Source organism: Ostrinia furnacalis, unplaced genomic scaffold (assembly GCF_004193835.3).
Source record: "Ostrinia furnacalis isolate ACB-3 unplaced genomic scaffold, ASM419383v2 OfSCF1144, whole genome shotgun sequence".
Lineage (NCBI taxonomy): Eukaryota > Metazoa > Arthropoda > Insecta > Lepidoptera > Crambidae > Ostrinia > Ostrinia furnacalis.
The window spans coordinates 128,815-151,934 of record NW_021131383.1 but is presented as its reverse complement, the minus strand read 5'-3'; the positions used below and the strand labels follow the sequence as shown (position 1 = coordinate 151,934).

Sequence of the window (23,120 nt, the reverse complement as noted above, 5' to 3'; positions counted from 1 at the left end):
TCATGTGTAGATATAGCTAAAATGATTGACGTCCTTGGTAAAACAACGAGAGATTTTACTTCGTGGATGATTCAAAACTTTCTAATGGTGAGCTGTTTTTAAGGCACGGTACTCTTTACCATTGCTGCAACATCTGTGTGGCCACAACCTACAACTTGACCACCAGTAAAAACCCAACCATTGAAGGCCATAAAGGTTATCCTTTTCTCCGTCTTCTTCATTTTTTCATAAACTAGGCAACTGTGACTGTGTTTTAGAAGAAGCTTAGGATCTTCAATGTAGTGTTTTTCATTCCAAATGACCAAAAATACCGATTAGGTATCACAGTACTAATACGTATTTATCTATAGATTCACTTTTGTGTATATTGGTTTATTCTGCATCGTTCCATTTACCCTCTGCTCATTTATCAATTTAGTACCTAGTAATTCATGATAAATTATTATTAAAGGTTCTTAATGTTTTGGGAATTTTACTTCTTGGGATCAGTGGAACATGAATTAAAGGAGGTGGGTTCTCTAAAAAGGTGCACGGCGGGAAACATTGGCAGTATTCTACGTCACAGTTAAGTTACAAGTTGTAAGATCTTTATGTACTACGAAATTAAATACACACTGCTTTCGAACTTTTATTGCTTTTTTTGTTTCTTTAACATAAATAGCATTTATTTTTAATTATTACAAGTTACAATTACAAACGTACAATACATTATTGCACCATTAATAAATAATAATATAAAATAATTCATTTATTTTAAACTACTGCACCGAAACCACGGTGCGTAACGACATTGTGACCTATAGTGCCGGTGACCTTAATAATAGAAAAATATTGAAAAAAAAGCTTGAAGAGTTTTTGGTTCCTTTATTTGGTTGTTTTAGCGTTACAATAAAAAAATGTTAGCGGGACGAACGGTCGACGTATGGCCAGGAGTGGAGACACGGCTTAGGGCGCGCCGGAGCGCCGAGCGCCCGTCCCGATCGCGATTGCTTCAACTGCCCGAGAGATGGCGGTAGTGAGTGGTTAACTAACTGCTGCCATCTGCCGGTGGGATCATACATCACTTAACGAACGACTAGGCTTATACCCGACCGGAATTGCGCCCCGATATAGACTGGTGGAGAGAAATGCTGGTGTTGCGGGGCGGTGGGTTGGTGACTCACTCCGTGCTGAGAGCGCGGGACTCCTGGACCAGGTAGACCTGGGATCCGGGAACTGTGGAGGTGGTGACGAAGGTGCGGTGCTTGGCGCGGATGAGTGAGAGGTTGCTCTCGGCGACGTCGGCGCGGTCCTCGGCGGCTTCGAGCTCGCGCTGGAATCGTCGCACTCTGGTCACGCTCTGCTGGGATACACCCTCCTGGAAACGAAAATGCGCCATTTTAGAATAACCCTTTCTTTATGCGTCCTATCTTTACTACTTTTTCATCTAACATGATGGCATCTTGAGATCAAATATAATCAGGAAATAATTTCGATCAACTTTAAACAAAATAATGTCAGAACAGCAATTGATTTTGTGATCACAATTGTTTTTGCCACCATTTTGGATTGAATGAAATCTTGTAAGTTTATTTTCTTGCTTAAAATACGCATGTTGCTTGTATTCCACACTATGAAACGTACCTGTTCCGTCAGCTGCCTCTTGTAGATGTTGACCTTCTGCGAGGTCTTCTCCAGCGAGTCCTGGAGCAGGGCAATGTTCTTCTGGTCCTCTTCGCACTGGATCATGACTTCCTTGAGCGTGCGCTCTTTCTTGCGGAGGATCTTGATGGTCTCCGCATGCCTCCTCTTCTCCTCGTCGAGCTCAAGCTCCATGTCCTTGATGCGGGCCTCCAGTTTGCTGATGACGCGCTTGCCTCCGACAATGGCGTTGGCTTCGACTTCCTCCAGGCGGACTGAGATGTTCTGGAAAACAAAAGAGCGTCATTAATTGATCTGGTTTTATCTAGTTCTTACTGGAATATTATGTTCAATCTATTTTATCCAAAACCCTTTACTAAAGTCTGTCTAAACTATCCTTTTTCTAGGTTGTCTGGAAGACAAAGTTTCATAGCGATAAGACAGCTGAAATCGTGCCATTTTGATTTTAACTTAGATTAATAAAACCTAGATGGATANTAATATCGGTTGCCCATAAGCAAGTTTAATAATAGCGAAAAATATCCACAATAGCAGTAGAAAGTTACGTATAATGTAAACTTCAATAAACAATCGAGAGCAAGACAATTTCCCGTCTTACCTGTAAATAACCCGGTCCATATAGCCTAAGGCGGTCTCACAACAATCTACCCTCAGTTCCGTGAAGCGTGCTCAGCTCAAGACGCTTCAACCGTCTCGAGTCGGCGAAACACGTTTTACGATATTACTTGAGTCCTATACTTGGAGTATTGTTTTATGGTGGATACGAGAGAATTATATTGGTGTTTATTTGCGCGGACCCGACACTGGGTCTGGCCACCAAGAAAAACTTCTTTCTTTTGTTCAACGACTAATATCGACATTCTTTTGTTTTTTTTTGACAAATAATTGAAATTTTGTCATCTAGCCTTAAACAGCCCATCAGACTTAGGCTGGGTTGCACCATCTTACTTTAACTTTGACAAACGTCAAAAATCTGTCAAACTCCATACAAAAAGCACCGGTTATCTTTAAATTTTTTGTCAAAGTTAAGTGGTGCAACTCAACCTTAATTTGTTTTTACATCACAAATTATAAACATTTCTACTTATTCTCGTACGAAGTTGATTAGATGCAATGAACAAAAAATAAGGCAATCTGTAATTTCGAGTATAAAATGCTCGTGATTCTTAACTTTAGTTGATTATTTTAACGAAATAACAAAAGGAACGACAATCTAAACTTTGGAAAGTTCCCTCGATATTCATTAGTATAACAATAATAAACAAGTTTAACAAACTTTAAGGTTTAATGATTGTTTCAGATTATTACAGTTATAAAATACAAGATGCTATTTTATAAACAATCATTATTAAAAAACTATCTTTTGCCCGCGGCTTCACCCGCGTGAAATTTCATTTGTCACAGATCGTCATAAATTATAGCCTATATGCTATTCTGAGTTATAAACAATAATACTGTAAAGTTTCATAAAAATCCGTTTAGTAGTTTTTGCGTGAAAGAGTAACAAACATCCAGACATTCAAACTTTCGCATTTATAATAAGTATTAGTAGGATATTTGACGTCCCCGATTTCGGCTCTCAATTTTGAGAAATGATAAATGATTTTGTTTATGACCACTATCTTGCTGTTATCAATCAAAATGTCAAGTCAAACTTGATAATTTACGAATGGAAATTATGATTAAGTTGAAAATCTTCGTTTGTGATTAATTAAACTCAAAAATGTGATGGAGTTGTCTTCTTGTATTGAGTTGTAACATCAGTCATAATTTTGATGTCAGATTTTATGGGCATTAATAAATTTAGCCTTTCGAAGCTCAGTATAACTGGGTGAGTTGTACTATCTTTAACTTTAACAAACGTCAAAAATCTGTCAATCTCCATACAAAATTCACCATAGTTATCGTTATAGTTACGGTTAAAGTTCGGTGTTGCAGCTCAGCCTTACGCCCGTATTCACAAACGATGCTTGTTTAAGTGAAGCAGAAAATCGAATGCACAGCGTTGAATAAAACTCTGTGATTGGTTCGTGTGAGACCCTGTGCGTCCACGAGCACTGTGAGACGTCATAGTAATCTTTGTGAATACGAGCTAGCGTCTAGCGTCTAGCTAGCGTCTAATTTTGAAGAGCTTCGAAAGATAAATAGTCGTTTATGCGTACGAACGATCTTACCCAAACCTATTTAGTCCAGTCCTTATAATTTTTTGCCTTACAAAAGGTGGAAAATAAAATTCCTTAGTCTCGTACTACTTACTACGTGTGCGTGTGGTTAAGAAAACGTTACGTTCGCTTTTCTTTTGTTTCTCCAAATGCCGAACGTCACAAAACCTCGGGTATGCTCTTACGTTCGTTTTGACCCCTGTTTGCAGGGACCCTTTACCCTGTTATTTGTAGGCATTGCGCTGTGGTTACGGTAAACCCTTGAGCCTCTCGCACTGATGATGGGGCCTGTACGTGACGCACTCGTATAAATAAAGTATGGTTCGGTATACATGTCAAGATACGGGATTAATGCTAGATTAATTCTTAGAAGTAGAAAAATTGCTTTTAAAAGCATATTTTTGTTCAGACTTAGGAGTAAAACAAATCGCCAATTTTTCAAAATAAAAGCAAATAAAAATAGCGCCAGAACAAAACAAGTCTCTATCTCTTGGTTTTAAGTAAATAAAATCGTTAATTAATTCTGTAGCAGTTCTCAGTTCAAGCTTTATTGTCATTAGATCAATTTTAAATCATTACGAAAAGTTTTAGAGTACATTTACTAAAATTAGTAGAAGAAGAAGGACGAAGAAGCTAAGCTAGGAATAAAAAGTAGAAAATATGTTTCACTCTACCAACACTCTGAATCACCGAATCATCTCTTAATTAACCGGTTAATCTGATAGATTCAAGTCTTCAATACCTATTATACAAATTGTATTGTATTAAAGTTATTTAATGGATACAGTAGATGTCACAGACAATGTCCCGGCTTCAGTATCCGGACTAATCCCAACGTTATCATTCGATGCAGCCTGTCAGGCCCTCAGGTCCGGTTATCATTCGCAGCCCGTCAGGCCATCAGGCCTGATTCAGGCCAATGAGCGTACCAGAAGTGTATTATCCGTGGCTTCTCTATTGAACTAGCATTCAATTTGATAGGCTGCTCATTGTTTCAGATATAGAACAGCTCCTGGAAAACTAACTTTAAACTCTAGCAATAAGGTTAATAATTCAAAGACAAATGTAGAGATGCACGAGTAAACTGATGTTGATGGTGTTTATGGAAAACTAACTTTAAACCTAAGTAATAGGGTTAATAGTTGAAACACAAATGTTCAACGTAAACCGATATTGATTGTCGATGCAATTTATAGATATTATCATATTAAATGGATGCAATTTGAATGCTTAGTTATCAGATAGGAAAGGAAATGTATTGAACAGATGCATATCGTTTCAAATTGAATACAAATAAAAAGATACTGTATAGTAGGGAAAAATATACTGATGACCTGGAAGAAATGCGTCATCTGCTTGACAGCTTAACCACATACCAAAAAATATTAACAGTGATTATCGAGTTTGGTTCCTTAGTCCTGACAAGGAACCCTTATTTAAAGTGTACTTTTTACCATCTTCTTAGCCCTTATTACGAAACTAGCTGTGCCCCGCGGTGTTACCCGTGGTAAAACGTAGCCTATGTGTTAATCCAGGGTGTCAGCTAACTGCATACCAACTTTTATTTAAATCGCTCTAGCCGTTTAGACGTGAAGAAGTAACAAACATACAAACATACACACTCACAAACTTTCGCCTTTATATATTAAGTGTGATATAAACTATTACTTGTGCTATCAAAGAATTTTATCAGTTTTCCTGTAGATAGAGGCATTAGTATTTATCTTGAAACTAGCTTTTGCCCGCGGATTCACCCGCGTGAAATTTAGTTTGTCACAGATCGTCATGAATTATAGCCTATTAGCTTTTGCCTGCGGCTTCACCTGCGTGAAATTTCGTTTGTCACAGATCGTCAAAAATTATAGCCTTTATGTTATTCTGGGTAATACTGTAAAGTTTCATTAAAATCCGTTTTGTAGTTTTTGCGTGAAAGAGTAACAAACATTCAGACATCCAAACTTTCGCATTTATGATATTAGTAGGATATATTAATCTGAGTTATAAATAATAATACTGTAAAGTTTCATCAAAATCCATTTAGCAGTTTTGGCGTGAAAGAGTTACTCTTTCACGCCAAACATCAAAACATCAATACAAACTTTCGCATTTATAATATTAGTAGGATTTGCACAATATGTGACACGTTCACGGTTGTCCACCGTTAATACTAGGATTTGCACAATATGTGACACGTTCACGGTTGTCCACCGTTAATACTAGGATTTGCACAATATGTGACACGTTCACGGTTGTCCACCGTTAATACCTTGCCTGGATGCAATAATGACTAACTTTGACGCAAGCTGTATGAATGTTGATGTTAAGGAGTATGGGCTTTCAGATCACAGAGGCATCTCTATAACTCTGAATAAATTAGGGCTAACTTTAACTGATAATCTGGAATATTATGTATGCAATANTATTCTACGTGTGCTTTGATACCAATATATTTATTATGTTACTACCAACCACTGTGTTTATTGCTCTGTAGCGGACTTAATATATCCCTAACAAATATGTTAAAAAAATAGTTTTAATTTAATATGACATTTGTCGATATGTCCCAACACTAACATTTTTGTAACTCGAGATAACCTTGTAGAGACGTCGTTAATACTCTAGCTTGATTTTTATAATTTCGAATTACTACTTATTGGTGTAATTTAACGCTGCATATACACGAAATTAACATTTTTATTAGAAGCACTGTCGTCGAAAATATTGTTTGTATTATTTCTTGTCCGCCAATATTTAGCTCTCATTGATCGCTACTACAAAGTTATGTCGTTACTTTTGATGGCAGCTGTCATTCTAATCAAGTTATATTGGATAGACTTATAGTGACGACGTTTGATGTTAACTCACACTAAGTCGTCAGTCTACAACTCTACAAAATTTTGTTGCAAAAAAACACCTTAAATACAACTGCATAAAATTGCACAGTGTTTAGCTTGATGTGAAGTTTTCCGTACTTACATAAATGTAATTTCAATTTGCAATCACTTCACGAAGTTTTTGAATTTATATCAATTTATATCTAATCAGTTATCTTAGATCTGACGTATTTTTTACGCGTTATTATTTATTTTGTGTATTTATTATTCAATGAATAATCTTAGATGTAGTTATAAGATAACCTTTATCGTTAATTTGATTTTCATCTGAATGCCTAATAACACACCTTTTTGCTTAGACTGAGTTGCACCACCTTATTTTAATCGTAACATTGACAATAACAGGTGCTTTTTGTATGGTAGATGTATGACAAGAATCTATCTAAATTATCATTTTAACAAGATTATATTAATAAACTCATAATATTTTTCGTTACACGTGTTCTCTAAATTCTTTTGTTTTCTTTTTTTTGTCGTGTAGATTAGTAGTCCAAGGATATTTATTTATTTATTTAGATAATAATGTGACTTTGGTGAAATTCATTGGGGAGGTTATTCTGTGGGCCGTAATATCCCAGACCTGGCCATAAACAAAAAAAGAAGAAATAAATGTTACAAAAAGATGACTTAGTTTGTCAGTGACATTGTTTAAAACGTACATCGCTTGCAAACAAGGCAGGTGGCTTACTCTATGATAGCGATAAATACACAAAAAATAAAAAAATAGGTGAACAACAGAGGGAAAACAAAAGTCAGCGATAAGTAGATGCTAAGCCATAGAGTAGGAAAAATAAGAAGGACCGTTGCTATGACATTTCTCTTACTTAGGCTGAGTTGCACCACCTAACTTTGACCGTATTTATAAAGATTACCGGTGTTTTTTGTATGAAGTTATACAGATTTTTGACGTTTGTCAAAGTTAAAATAAGATGGTGCAACCCACCCTAAGAATATTTATATTATTATGCTTCTAGACGGTGGGCGTTAGCACAATACCATCCACAAAATGGCAGAAACTCTACCAACCGCCTCAATAAGCCAGGCCGTGGTGCACGTCTGAAAAGATAGTCTGTCAGTTTAAGGTTCGTATAGCAGGTAAATCATCAATCCAACATAGTGACTGAGCTTCTTTCGCCACTTCTTTTCAGCATCAGCCGCAGTAGCACCGCCGCAGCAAAAGCTGTCCCGGATTTGTGGCAGGGCAAGCTGTTTTGTCGACGTCCACCTACAAGGTGGACCGACGACATCGTAAAGGTAGCAGGGAAGCGCTGGACGCAGGCCGCTACCAATCGATCAACATGGAAAGCATAGGGGGAGGCCTATGTTCAGCAGTGGACGTCCTGTGGCTGAAATGATGATGATGATGAAGCTGTTTGAGGCTTGTGTGAACGTTTGTGAGGCTGAATAGTGTCTACGTAGTTAGTAATATATATTTTTTTCAACAGTAATCATAAGTGCAATGAGATTAGAAACTTTCTATAGACCAATAGGTAACATAACATAATGTAACCTTGTTGGTGTTCAAATAAATAAATAAATAACTGACGCCCGTATTCACAAACGTTACTATGGGTCTCACTGTGCGCGTGGACGCACAGGGTGACACACGAACCAATCACAGAGCTCTATCAACGCTGTGCGTTTGATTTGCTGCTTCACTTAAGCAAGCATCGTTTGTGAATACGGGTGTTAGCCTGTGACTCTTCAACAAAACTACATTTTTTTGTGTTAAATTAATTCAATAAAATTGTGTTTTGTTCACAGCGAACCTACTGCATCCAACCACTTTGCGCCTAAGCTACGATATCTAGAACAAATTCGGCAGTCACGTACGCTATTGAGCGTAAATGTATGTAAATACGTTCGGAACGAGTTTATGGTAATTTTGGACGTACGTAGACGCTTTGTGTGGAACAAGAGATTTCCCGCGGTCGGCGCGGGCGCATCTACCGCGGAATACAATATGAGCAGTTTATGGCAGTTTGAGTATGATGTCAAGCACCCAGATTACTATCATAATAGCTCAAACGTCATGCTTTAAAAGATAAGTTGTTGGGAGGTAAGCATACCATTGGATTATAACCCGCATAAGCATAATATGCGACCTATTATGACCGCGTAACAATTGGTTATTGTGTCTCGAAACTTTAATAAGGTTGTGTTGTTAATTAATTGATGTTTTTCAGGAATTTAATTTAATAAACGACTAATTACTTACTTAAGTTATGACTATAAGAAAAATTTCGACTGAGATGAACGTCGATAATGGATAAAATCTGGAACTGGGTCATTCGCCAGAGAGGTGACCAATCAAAAATAGTATAGTACAAAATATAACAAGCACAGTCAACTGGCTCGGCTGGCCATATCTGTCGCAGAATCGATGAAAGGTAGAGAAAACAGGTTTTCGATATCATTCGTGTTATACTTTTTCAATTTAGCTAAGTTTTTTCTACTAATTAAATAACTTGAGACTAGAGTTTTAACATGTCAGTGACTAGACTGCCGCTGACAGCTCATTAATTTGTTTTCTACTAAAACAAATATAGTATACTGCCGCTAGCACATGAAACTATACATTATTGCGTGTAACAAAATTTCACAAGATCATCATAAATCTCACAACATATGATGCTAGATCTGCTTTTCATACTGGTGTGCGGTAAGTATGGAGTTTAAATAATTAAACGACCACGTTTCTTTATCGAAAACAATTAAAACTGTAAACGTCCACGAACCGTAGATTACAATCGATGTAACATACGACCTTGATAGAGGTATTAACATAGTTTTGATGATTAAACTGTATTATACTTAGTAATAACTGTTTTTTATCTTTCATACATCAGAGAATGTCAAAGTACACTTAATAGAAAGTCGTAGTTAAAATAAAATGTGTAGACTTGTAGAGATTATAAAAGGAAACTGAGAGCCGATTGTGAGATTGAGGTGGTCCAATCTTTAATTTACCTTCAGTCAAGAAAAAAAATGCTATGCTCTGTGTGTGTTTCGTTCTTTACGAGATCGAATCAGAAATGAGAAGATCCGTAAAAAAAACTAAAGCCGCTGTCATAGCCCGACGGATTAGCGAGCTGAAGTGGCAATGGCCAGGGCACATAGTACAGGGTACTCAGAAAAGGCAGCAGTTAAGTTTCTGGAGTGAGGCCACGTACCGGAAAACGCAGCGTAGGACGTACACCCATAAGGTGGACCGACGACGTGATAAAGGTAGCAGGAAGGCACTGGATGCAGGCTGCAACTAACCGTGAGATGTGGAAGTCATTGGAGGAGGCCTATATTCCTGTGGCTGAAATGATGATGATGACGATGAAGAAAAAAAAACCGATTGCGATGGAATACCTGCCTTCAATCAAATTACTTAGGGCTGGACAAAAATGCAAATCGTGTCGACAGTTATCTGTTCGCGTGGTCGAAGGTGAACTATGGAAGACATAAAATCATTGGTTATTTCTAATTAAAATTCACGCCGACCTTCGTTCACGCAACTATTAGCTCTACTGTTATTAACATCGTCACGGTACATTAAATAATTACATTTTTCTCAATAAATCTACAAAAAAATTGATGCAGTAGGTCTCTTCAGAATACAAGAGAGGATAGAGTCGTTATTTTTCAGGAACTAAAGGGTGACTTATAGGCAGTAAAACTGCGATGCTTAATGTGCCGAAGAGTACTTATCACAAAATATTATTAGTTATTATGATTGAAGAATTGGTTAACCATCTACGCAAGGATTCATGGCTGAGGTTGGTACAACATTTTATGAAAAGCGTAATAAATATTCGCTTACAGACATAACAATAATGCAGATTCTTACGTCCATCCATGCATGCAATTAATCGAACCTTAACTTCGAACTCCTGTTCTTCGGATTAAGTTCATTGTAGGATTTGCAGGTCATATGACAGTTGAACTTTCCACCGGGACAAACTTGACCTTCACTGACTGGGTTTTTATTGGCGGTCAAGCTGTAGATCCTGGCTACACAGGAGTTGCAGCGGTGGGAACGAGAGGTGGGAATAGTTCCGTAATCCATGCAAAAAAAGGCATCGATAGAAACTTGGGATGCGAGTATACTGGATATCTAATGTATTGCATACTAGAACGTAGTTCTAAGGTCATAGCAATAACTTAGATTAATGTCAGTTTTACTGAAGTCCTATTTGGATTCGACTGAATTCAATTAAAATAATGAAATTGCCGAGTGTTTATTCAAAGTTTTGTTTGTACTGAGTACTTATAGTAATAAACGTTTCTGTGGTATACGCCAACGCGCTGTCAGTCTTGAATCGATCGTGTAGAATAAAATTCTTAAGAAATTGATGCCTATTTTTGGTTTGTAGCTCTTTAATTCTATTAATTTTTAATGGCTGACAAAAATATAAATGAGAACTATAAAATATTTCTTGAACAATTAACTACTCTACTTGATTCTGTAATTCTNGACAGTTCATGTGACGTTTACGGGTAAGCCGTGCCGGCTCCCTAAAAACTGCCTCACCTTTCGTGCACTGACTATCTATCTAGGTTTTATTAATCTAAGGATTTTAAGTAGTAAAGATCTATCGATCTATCTAAAGATCTAAATCGTCTTGTGAGATTGTTTCTGAGAATTGGTTCTAAGTGAACAACATTTCATCGCATGAAATCAATGCTAAAAATCTTTGCGGAAACTCACGTCACGAGCATATGTTTTTTATTATTATACCAACCTTGACTTCGATCTCGAGGGACTTCTTGACGGCCTCGATCTTGACAATCCTCTCCTGCTCCTCGTGCAAGTGCTCGACGGTGTGCTTAAGTTCAGTCTGCAACAAACACACAGTATTTAGATAATGATCTCAGCTAAATTAAGAGTTACTTGCATCTACAATGCTAGTTTCTACAACGTTGTCTATTTATTATCTATTTAAAAGCGAGCATGGGTCATAAAGACATGTAATGTTAAGCAGTAGAGCTGAAATCTATAGACATATTAGATTTTGTGATATCAGATTCTAGGTGAAAGAATTACTCCTAAGTTTTCTACTATTTTAGAAAAAATCATCAAATAGTCTCTATTTCTCTACCGCAGGAGCACAAATCAGTCAAAAGGAGATTTTAGTCTACTGGTCAGGTGATTTAGAAAAATATTCATACTAATATTGGTACTGTTAAGATTCAAAAGATCTTGATAAATTTTAAAGCAAACTTAACCAGTGAAGGTGCATACCTGGACACGCTGGTATCTCTCATCAGCGACGCGCAGTTCCTTGGTGATCTCATCGTAGTCAGCCGCGACGGCAGCCAGCTCCTGCTCGATCTTGGCTTTGCTGCTGGACAGGTTGACGTTGATGACGGTGAGCTCATTGATGCGGGTCTGAGCCTCCTCGTACGACTGCTCGATGACGCGCTTGGCGCGGAGGGCCTGGTAATTTGAAGGTGAGATTAGTAATTTCTAATACTGTAATGTAGGTAATTCACGCCCGTTTTCACAAACGATGCTTGCTTAAGTGAAGCAGCAAATCGAACGCACAGCATTGAATAGAGCTCTGTGATTGGTTCGTGTGTCACCCTGTGCGTCCACACGCACTGAGAGGCCTCATAGTAATGTTTGTGAATACGGGCGTCAATATTAACAAGTGACGTTGTATTTAGTAGCCTATTTTATCTATGTTCCAGTTGACAATAAACCGTGGAATCGTTCAGTACGTCTTGTATTTAATTGCTCCTCTGAATCCCAAGACATTTCAAAAACATGACTCTGCAGATGTTTCAAGAGAAATTATAATGAGATTCTATTTATTGACATTAGCACTTTGCCTGATACAGTTACGAGAAGGTTGCCAAGAATAGCAATATGACATTATCATTGGTATTTAAATTGTTTACCAAAGGTTGCATGGTACATCTATTTGTTTAACCCAACGAGTATGATCCTAATCTGCATCTAACCATTAGACTGATTTGCAATTAATAGCATTTCTTTTTTATTTACGAGAGTAAAGTTTGGTGAGCTTTGTCAGAAATTCTCTTATCTTATGTACCCCTACTTAGTTGGTTTTGTACATTTTCCTACCTGTTCGTAGTTGCCACGGATCTCCTCGACCTCGCCGGTGAGGGACTGTATCCTGCGCTGAGCGACGCCATACTGGTCGAGGGTCACTTGCAGCTGCCTCTGCACCTCGTCGTAGTGGGTCTGGATCTCGGTGAGCTGGGAAATAATCAAATATTTGAGACAATGCAAACAATGTTGAGGTCCTGCCAATACTTTAAAATTAAGTGAGTAATTTAATTTTAAGAGTAAAATGTTGAACAAGTTTTAAAGGAGACGATCGTCTTGATTATTTATCATTTGTAAAAGGTTACCAATCAGATCATTAATTAACACCAAATTCAGAATTTTGGTTCAGAAAAGATTGAACTTACTAAATTGAGATTACATAAAACTCACGTCACCAGTGTAGTGACGTCAGATGACATTATTATAATTATTACAGGTGACGCTTTGTGTTTCATAGCGTCAAATGGTAGAGTGATAAATAAACCATGATAGATTACCTGCAGGGACTGCTTCTTAATGGTCTTCTGCAGATCAATGTTGGTCTTGTTGGCAACATCAAGGGACAGCTCGAGCTCGGTGATCTGGATCTGGAGCTTCTTCTTGATGCGGGTCACTTCAGACTTCAACTTGGTCTCAGCTTCAACAACGCGAGCGTTCAGTTGCTCGATTTCAATGCTGGTCTGCTTGCTGTTGACAAACGCACCATTATAAAACACATTCCGCAACAAATCAAACACTTAAACACAAAACAAAAACTATATCCACCTTGTGTCAATACAAAAACTCGTGCTAATCTGCTCAAACTGCCTCAATGTGTCTTTCAACTCATTGATGTGTTGCACGTAAGAATTATCTATAATCGGAATTTCAGTTTGAACTCTTACAATGCACGTTGTAGGCGAAACACTGCGACGCACTGTCCTTATTGTTTCTGAAACCGATTCCGATACTCTACTTTCAGATTGATTTGAGTACTTTGACTCCATTGTTTTGGACATTATGTTTTGCGCTAACTTTGCGTAGTTACGATCTATCACATTTTTCTTAGCTTCTGTGTCCATTCTCCTAACTCGGGCTTGATCCACATTTTTTCTGCTCTCCTCCAGCAAGGTCTGCGCAATAGCTTTTGCAGATTTACCTCTATACATCATAGCCTTGCCTCTCAGTTCAGCACCCACTTTGGACGCAGCTTCATACAATTCCAGTTCTTTTTCTATTTCGTCCATCCTTTTTTTCTGGCGTTCGGCGTTAATTTTTTCTCTATCCAGTTTCTTCTTCTTGGCTTTCACAGTGACACTTTCTACACCCACGTGTTTTGTAACGTTTGCAGCAGCGGCAGTAGCCACGACGGAAAATGGGGAACGTTTTGCCACGTCAAACTTGTTGAGATCGCGTTTTGCTTGTTCAGCAATTTCGTGTGAGATGCGCGTCACGTCTTCCTCGGAGTACGCTTTCACTGGTTTGTCGAACCTGTACTTGTCTAGTCCTCGCTCGTTGTTCCACGGCAAGTGAGGTGGTTTGACAGAGACCCCGTGCTCCTTCGCGGTTATGTAGTCGATCATTGGCTGGTAGAAATTGATCCCGTAGCCATAATTGTCTTCATACACTGCGGTGGGCGGTTTGTTCCACTTATTGTAGTTAGGCACTTTAACTGGCGGCATGATGAGGCAATGAAAGATTTAGTGTCGGCGTCAAGAGTGTCGTTCGATTCGATAAATGACTATCGGTCACCCCGACGTGCAACGCCAGGGGCCGAAGTTGCGTAATTAGAGCAAAAGTAAAGTCTGCGCTGTCTTTTGTAGATTTTCCCTGGGTTCTATGTGCCAATCTTTTCGTACAATCGCCGGTAATATTCACCAATCAGATTAGCAGTTATATATAAATGGAATCCGTGCCAATTATGCGCGTTATATTAAGCGAAATTAATATGAACAGAAAATTGATTCGCCGGAAACGTAGATCCCATATACCGATATAGCGCGAACTCCGGGAACTTGAATGCATTTCAGCACTTTCTTTCAGTCTTATTGTAACTTTTAGCGAGATTATTGGATAGATTGCATCAATCTGAATTTGGCTTGGATCCAGTTATAAAATTGTGTCATGGTTGTGATTATTGAGCCCTGTCGGTCACATTTTTCGGTGACACATATCACTCAGTGTTAGTTGAGAGGAAGGGGGGATGTGTTGTGTTGAAAGATGTACTGCATTTGTAGTTCCGAGTGGGAGGGCGCTCGACGCGGTCTGCGTGGATTATTCTGTCTGAGACAGACATTCGATTGTGTTCTTTTTGCAAGTAAGTACCACATTATCAGCTCCTTTCTTCATTAAGACACTTCCTTGGTTAAACATTTAATTCAGTCAATGATTCATCGTGAACTTGGTAAGTTCATTAGCACACTCATTTCTTCCCTATTGGTATGTTTTTTTAAAGTGGATTCATCAAACTTTCGCAATTTTTATAACAACATGCTCATATTTAGTAGTTATTTTACACTATATTTCATTATTATGAATGGGTACTCACCGAATAGCTTCAATTTCTTCTTCCTTCTCCTGGAGGCGGCGTTCAGCTTCATGACGGAACTGGCCAAACTCAGCAGTCAGCCTCTGTGAGCGCTGCTCCTCAGCTTTGCGACCCTGGGCAAATTATTGTGACAATCACAAACTCTTGTCCCATTATTACATACCTAATAGATCGGTTGCTTTTCATCTACGTAGTCCAATTGTTAGTTAGACCCATTTGTTGTTGTCTTTCATCCACAGATTACAATGTTTTTTTAAACACAAAAAAATTATTGCTTAATCCACTACTAACTTGACTTCAGTAATTTTGGACTTTTTGATATAATTTTAATGAAATAAAACAAAACTTGACTTATAATTATTTAAAATGACAGACAAAACAAAAGGAAAAAAATATTTATCATTATAGTGTTAGTTTACTGCCAGGCGAATTAATTATTATAATTTATATTTAATTATAGCAGCTGCGTGTGCGATTGTATATTTCTTTGACAAATAATTTTTCACATTCGATCTGTAGCGCGACCAAGGATAATAACTTGTAAATAGTTGCAGTCCTTCATTTTATTGTAAAATCAAAATCAAAATCAAAATTATCTTTATTTATTTGTATAGACTAATTAAAATAGTACTTACAAATCGTCAAATGCTCTTAAGGAGCCTATACATGTCTCATTCTTTTTTTGCCCTACCAGCGCTTCGAGACAAACATTTGGCAAGTGCTGAGAAGAAGGTAAAAGAAGAATAAAATCCGCTGACCGTATAAAAAACTAATCAGCTATTTCTGTAAAATCTGTTTTCTGTTTTGAAGCGACAAAGTCACGGATCTCTTATAAATTATTAGCAACAGTTTTTAAATGTACGCCCTCGATTCTAAAATTAGAATCTATTTGCGCGCGCGCAACGCCCAGACTGTGCCTTTGCCAAAGAATCATAGCAACTGCAGCCGACGACGACGCGGCAATTAATTAGTGAAGAGCATTCTTGGGTCCATCGGTTGTGATTAATCAGACAATGACAGCAAACTACAACACGCGTTTCAAAGTTGATTGATGAACGTGAACATTTAATTGGTGCATGTCTTAATTTTCATAATGTAATTAGCTAATTAGTGTTAAATGATTTCTTTTCCTTATGTCTGATTAAAGCCTTCATTTTGTGAATCTAACTGCATTACAAAGTTAAAATTATAGTAGTATTATAAGTACCTACCTAATCTGTCAATGCTAGAATTTATGTTTTTGTCTCTTACACCAGATGACAGTCCATCCCAAAAAAAAGACAGATTTTTATATTTTATTGTAATCAAATTTGATGTTAATTTAAATGTCGATGCAGTCTAAAATGGTACACACTAATCCATCAGTGTCCATTGACCGAAAAGTCAAATTTAATTTAAATTATTCGAAAATATAAGAAAGCAGTCGTCATCTTTGAAAAGACATAATTATCTTGGACGAAATGAGACAGTGAGTATCTAGGTATTGATAATGTCCATCTAATGCCACACATGGCGCAGGACCGGTCTTTGTGGAAATCCTTGGGGGAGGCCTTTGTCCAGCAGTGGACGTCTTTCGGCTGAACCGAACGAACGAACGAATGCCACACATGACCCAATTGGCTCCAAGTTCTATAACTTGGAGATTCAAGACTGTTCTTGGATCCAATACATCAATGTGTAGATTGGTCTTTGGTCATAAAATGTAAGGCCAAAACATTAGTGTTGGATCCAAGTCTATGACTCTGGAATTCATTTGATCCGATATAAAATTGAAGGGCAACTTACAGCCTCAGCCTCCTTGTAGGCGGCGGTGAGTTCCTCTCGCTCGTTCTCAAGACGGCGCAGCTCGATCTCGAGCTCGTGAAGACGGCGGTTCATCTCCGTGAGGGTCGCGCGGGCATCGTGCAAGTCATCTGGAAAGGTTTTTCTGTTAATTACTTCCTTTTAAGTTAAAAATTTTTCACCCATTGCCATGTCAAAAGTTCCGTTACTAGAAATAACATTATGGGTCTAGTGTAATATTGCTGCCTTGATGTGGCTAAAAAGTTAGGTACTCCAAGTTTACTAAAAATGTATAGCACTTGCTAGTTAACTCAATAATGATACTACTCAAAGGTTCTCATATTATCAGAATCTTATATTTTCATTAGCATGCAACTTCATTCGCTTGAATTTCGATTTGTCTCAGAAATCACAACTGCGCATTTCCCAAGATCTCGGTCTCTTAATAATAGTGACATGTAATCAAAACTGAAAGTACATATTTTCAGCTTGTTTTCCTAGTTGCTTACAAACGCAAAGGTCAAAGTAGATTTTCTGGGTCAAAATTGCATAAAACTTGCAAAATCTAGGATCACACAATCAACTTACCACCCAATTTCTTGTTCTCGCGGCCGAGCGCGTCCTTCTGCTCACGGGTCTTGTCAAGCTCGTGGCTGACACGCTGGAGCTCAGTCTGCTTGTTGCGGAGGTCACGCTGCGACTGCTCGTACAGGGAGACGGTCTCCTCGAGGCGGGACTTGATCTCGATGTTCACTCGCTCCAGCTGTTCCGTTCTCTTCTGCAGCTCCCGAGCTGTTCCATTGGCCTTCTCCAGATCGATAATGAGGACCTCCACCTGTTTCAAAGATGTTTTAAGATGAGTTCGTTAGATCTTCCTTATTGCGTACCATAGGGTTCGTAAAGTCGTATAAAACGGCTGTTAACATTATTTCGTGGCCCATAACTTAAATGAACCTAAGTTTGCAAAAAGACTCGTTATAAAAGTTAGGTATATTGACTAATACCTATTACAACAACTTCAGTATTTTTAGTTGTCTCATGTTAAGTTCCTTTACAAAAAAAAACAGCATGTTTTAGAATACTGTAAATTCCTTACTATTACAAGATAAATATTAAAAGTTATATCAGATTACTACCTCGCTCTGCAGGCGGGACTTCTGCTTCTCAACGTTGCTGATCTTAGCGATGAGGGTCTCAATCTGTTCCTCCTGCTCCTGAATGCGGATGGAGTATTTGCGGCGGATCTCCTCGATCTCCTCGGCACGGGCGGCAGCCTCGGCCTCGAATTTGGACCTCCAGTGCTGGGCTTCACCGTTGACCTTGACAAGCTGGCGTTCCAGGTCCAAACGGGCTTCAGATTCCTCTTCCAGCTGGACGCGGACGGATTCCAAGTCGATTTCAACCTAAAGGAAAAGAAAAAGGTTTAATTTAGTAAATTCGATATCATCGTTAATAAATTGATGCTGTTTTCTTCACTGAAAGAAAAGAGTCAGTAAAGTTTTCTTGCAAAACTCTTTATTCAAGTAGTAAACTAAAGTAATCTCAGTAGGTAAGTTGATATAAAAGTCTTTGAGCTTTACCTGGTGCAGGTTAGCTTCAAGCAGGGAACGCCTCCTCTCCTCATCTTCGAGCCTGCGGCGCGAGTCCTCAAGCTGGCTGGCGATCTGGCTCCTAAGGTAGGTCACGTTCTCGATGTTCACCTGAAACACGTTTTTATTACAGTTTAAACCTTCTGTCGTTATGCTATGGATTATTTTTGAACACTTGCTAATGGCACGTTTAGAACTTTATAGGCAATGGCAATAATTTAGATATTTTTAATTACCTTAAGGTCCTGAACTTCCTTGATGAGTTCAACGTTCTCCTGCGACAGACGCTGCTTGTGGGAGGTGATGTCCACAATGGTGCGGTTCAACTCCTCGATTTTAATGTGGAGCTCGCTAATAGAGATCTCAAGCTTCTCAACGTGCTTGGAGATGGTGATCTTCTCCTTGGTCACGTTCTCCACTTGGGCCAACAGCTCGTATACTTCAGCCTGGAACTTGGACTTCTCCTTCTCACTCCTGGCAACAAAGAAAGTGTCATACCATCACAATGCGAAAAATAAAACATGATAACTCAATGATAATGGTGGAAAAGGTGTTTTGAAATGTGATGTCGACATCAAACGCACAGCTTTTCTCGCAAAAGACGATGATCGCACAGCTTTCTTAATCTAGGTTCCACACGGTTAGTGCATACTGTATGTTACTGGTGCATTCCCTTACCTAGCTTTGCTTTTGGTAAGCTGGTCGATTTGTTCCTGGAAGTCAACGACGATCTCCTGGTGCTTCTTCTTGAGCAGGTGTGCTGTCTCTTCAGACTCCAGGTGGACATCTTCCAGTAGTTTGCGGAGCTTGGTAAGTTCGGTGTCGCGTTTCCTGTTGATCTCGAACTGAAAAATGTACAAATCCATTTCAAAATACGCCCCCAGTTATTTCTTGGGTGCACATTTGAAATATTATTTTGTCTGTTTTGTATGTAGGTACTTTTGTAATGTTAATATTTCAACAAGTTTAAGTAGACTACGTACAATTTAAATTGCACATAATTATTTAAAACCTTTCGTTGGTTTTGTTTTGGTATTTGCATGATTTAATATTTTTCTTGAGTTTCATTTTTTCTTTATTTCAAAGTAGTGTACTGTTTTAACTAATAAAAATACCTGTAAAAAATGGTATTAGTCAAAAACATCGCATAGCAGAAATTCGCAATTGCTTCAAAATATATTTCGCAAAGCAAGAAGTATTTTAAGATTTTTTGTTGAATCTTGATTATTTCAGAAATTCCTTGAGTTGATGTCGTTCATGAGTTCTCTTGCCTTCTATGTTTTCTTATTTTTCTTTTACTCTTGATAAAATATATTATCATATGAATTGATAATAAACTTTTTCTTTCAATTATGTATCTCTTCCCGTTGCTTTCTTCCAAACATGATTAAATCCATATCTTAGGAGTTCTTAAATATTCTTCTTAATAATTGATTCCCAAGCAGCTTTCCAATCGTGATGCTTGTTATATTTGGTTTACTTGGTGCAAAACACTTGCTAGTTTGATTGTTGCACCAGCGGTGGTGATTATTACTACAGCTACAAATGGTACAAAAATAGTTGCAGTATTTACCTGACTCTCAGCTCCACCTTCAGCTTCCTCCAGCCTCTCAGAAAGTTGGATAACTTGCACGCTCAAATCTGCCTTCTCCCTCTCGATCTGCAATACATGAAAGAATATAAACAATGTTATTTATTATTGAACCAGGATTTCTCATTAATATTGCAGTACCATGCAACAAAACAAAAAACACACCTGCAAGAATCTGACCTTGCTCGTTTCAGTTCAGTATTCTACGTATTTTAGCAGAACTTAAGAAGAATCCTTTAATAGAAGGAGTTAGAAATATTGCAGATAAAAATCATAAAAAAGTTAATTTTGAGGCTGAAAATATTATCACAAAAGCTCAAAACTTTCAGTAATTACTTAATGTTATGTAGTAACAGTATAAAGCAACGTCCTTCGCATATTTGTACATTGTGCCCGTCTAAAATAAGAATCGGTTCACATCTCACAGCCGGTGTGACTAACACGGATATTTTCGCCACTCATACCACAGTCTATTATTATATTTCAATATTGTGGCATTCTCAACGTGAACGAGCATCATTTGGCCCAGTTTCAAAAGTGAGACCCGAGAGCGAGAAGTTGAGATTTCAGAGAATGCTTTCGCTACGTGGCTAAATATAAGCATGGGATGCGCAAGAGTCGGTCGCGCAAGTCTGCGCGCGGCCGCGACACGGGCGCCCGCGCTGCTCTCGTGCTGGATGGTGCACCAGTCAAAAATAGAACACAAATGATCGGATGGAAATCAAACTAAACCTAATGTTTCACACACTATATCAATGCCATTAAACTGAAAGTTCTTCCAACTACACCAAGACTTAGAAATTTCAATGTCTTCTGAATGAAAAATTTTCTTCGAATATGTAAAATTTTGACACAAATATTTTTAAGTTATTAGTAAAAGCAACACTTCACAATCACATCACAGTTTAAGTTACAATTAAAGCACATCAGAAACCGTATTAGAAGTTTTCAGAAGTTGAAAATGTTAGTAAAGTAAGCACTGAAACTTAGTCACTTGAGTAGCTTCAGGCTGCAGCGGGTTGCCCGGAGGTCAGTTATCACCAAAGGGTGCGAAGGCAAGCGGTAATCAAGCGGCGGTATTAATAGAGGTGCGAGCGCTCGCCCCGCCTACACCTGGCGCGCCTACTATGGCCGCAGCGCCCGCGCATATCACATTTCGCATGCCCGAGGAGCTTACCCTCTGACGCAGCTCCCTTTCGGATTCCAGATCATCGTGGAGGAGACGGATCTTGTCCTGAAAAATATAACAGACTCGTATGATGTTTCCGCAAACACTTCACAAGCACTGCACTGAATCGGTACGGCCGGTACCTCCAGCCTGGAGAGAGCACTCAGGTCGGCGCTGTACTCGATGTTGACGTCGGTGGTGCCGCCGCCGCTGCTGCGGTAGGTGTACTTGGAAGTCTTCGCCACGGCGGACATTGTCGCTGGTTCGTCTCTCGGCAGTCGGCGCTACGTTACCGGTCGGGCACCGTTCGACTAGTGAGAGCGGGTGCGGGCGGCGCGCGCGCAGCATCGGCCGTCGCCCCCTCCCCCCGCCCAGCGCCGCTCCAGGGCGGCCGGCCGGCTGGAGCTCTCGGATCGTGTTACCACCCCCGCGCACCCCCCGCTCAGCCTTTTATAGACACGCCCGTCCTGACGCCGTCGCGGTAGTCTTTTATTTGTTTTGCCCAAAATTTGGCGATACCCTTTACGTGGCTAAAGCCCGGTGCAGCGGGGCACAGGGCGGCGACTCGCGTGGGCGGCCCATCCAGGCAGCGCCTGGTGAATTCCTCTCGGTCCCTGGCAGGCGCCCGCGAGCCAACACTGAATGCCACCACCAGCTGAACTTAACAATGAACTTCTACCACTCGTTAAATTAACCCCCAGAAGCTCCTTGCTCGCTGTTTACAAACATTAATTAAATCTAATTTTATGTATCCGTTCAAATCTTGCGTTTTAGATTCTTCAGTGTAGTAAAATCGTTAACGTCATTATACTTCGATGAAATTAATTATTATCCTAAACGATTGTGGCATTGATGGACAACAAATTTATTATAATGAATATACGTCATTATAATAAATTTGACAATCAAGTCAAGTAATTTGATGTGAGAAATAAATCTTAGGCCTACAAATTGGCCGTATTGATTTGCAGCGATTAGATTATAGATGGTCGTAGCATTTCGTAGACGCCGTCGTAGAAGCTTTGCCGCCTTTTCTATTTCGCCTTAATAAGGTTTAAAATATTTTTTATTTTGTTTAGTTCCTTTTGATTTTGGTACGATTGTATAAACCCCTCCCACTTTGTTCTGGAAAATGTATGAAAGTCCTTGAAAAATCTTCCCAGATTCACGCGCTGTGATTCAAACCCGTGTGGGACTGAGTGTGTGTGTGTAGGTACATTTTCCGCCGGCGAATTAATGACTTGTCTCTTTTTTAAAAGTGACTCAGAGCTTGTATAAAGAATTAGTCAAACAATTATACAATGCAACGCATCCTGAATGAATTTTTGGCAACATCACAGCGCGTAATGCCCTTACTCTACACATAGTGATGTTATTACTAATTTTAAATTCACTTTCATTTTGGTATGACTGCCATAGGTACTTGATCTAATTTTTTATAACTTCTGTTAACTCTTTTATTTATTAACGAAAATTGAATATTTTCTTCAGTAAGTGCTTAAACAAAATAAAGACGAGTACCTATTTAAGATTAGTTTTTTATTTAAAAACTCATCGTAACTGCTTCCGTATTATAATCTACATATTATTAACTAAAGGCCTTGCTGTTTTCATCGAAGTAAACTGTGCATAGTTATTTCTAGAGGGCCATGTTACATGCAATCAATTTGGATATAAGCGACAAGAAAATTATAAAAAATCA

General features: G+C 38.7%; 1 protein-coding gene across 1 annotated transcript; it reads right to left on the bottom strand.

Moving 5' to 3' along the window:
• Window positions 1-844: 844 nt before the first annotated feature.
• Window positions 845-21,773, bottom strand: Prm (Paramyosin). Its single transcript, XM_028302656.1, has 16 exons — window positions 21,562-21,773; window positions 21,428-21,484; window positions 20,233-20,319; window positions 19,338-19,504; window positions 18,896-19,133; window positions 18,651-18,770; window positions 18,207-18,473; window positions 17,659-17,905; window positions 17,074-17,201; window positions 15,289-15,401; window positions 13,259-13,448; window positions 12,777-12,911; window positions 11,931-12,125; window positions 11,431-11,526; window positions 1,624-1,905; window positions 845-1,357 (listed from the first exon to the last, which is right to left on the bottom strand). The coding sequence occupies exons 1-16, from the start codon at window positions 21,670-21,672 to the stop codon at window positions 1,160-1,162; spliced, it is 2,631 nt and encodes an 876-aa protein (XP_028158457.1). The 5' UTR covers window positions 21,673-21,773; the 3' UTR covers window positions 845-1,159.
• Between the last annotated feature and the right edge of the window lie 1,347 nt (window positions 21,774-23,120).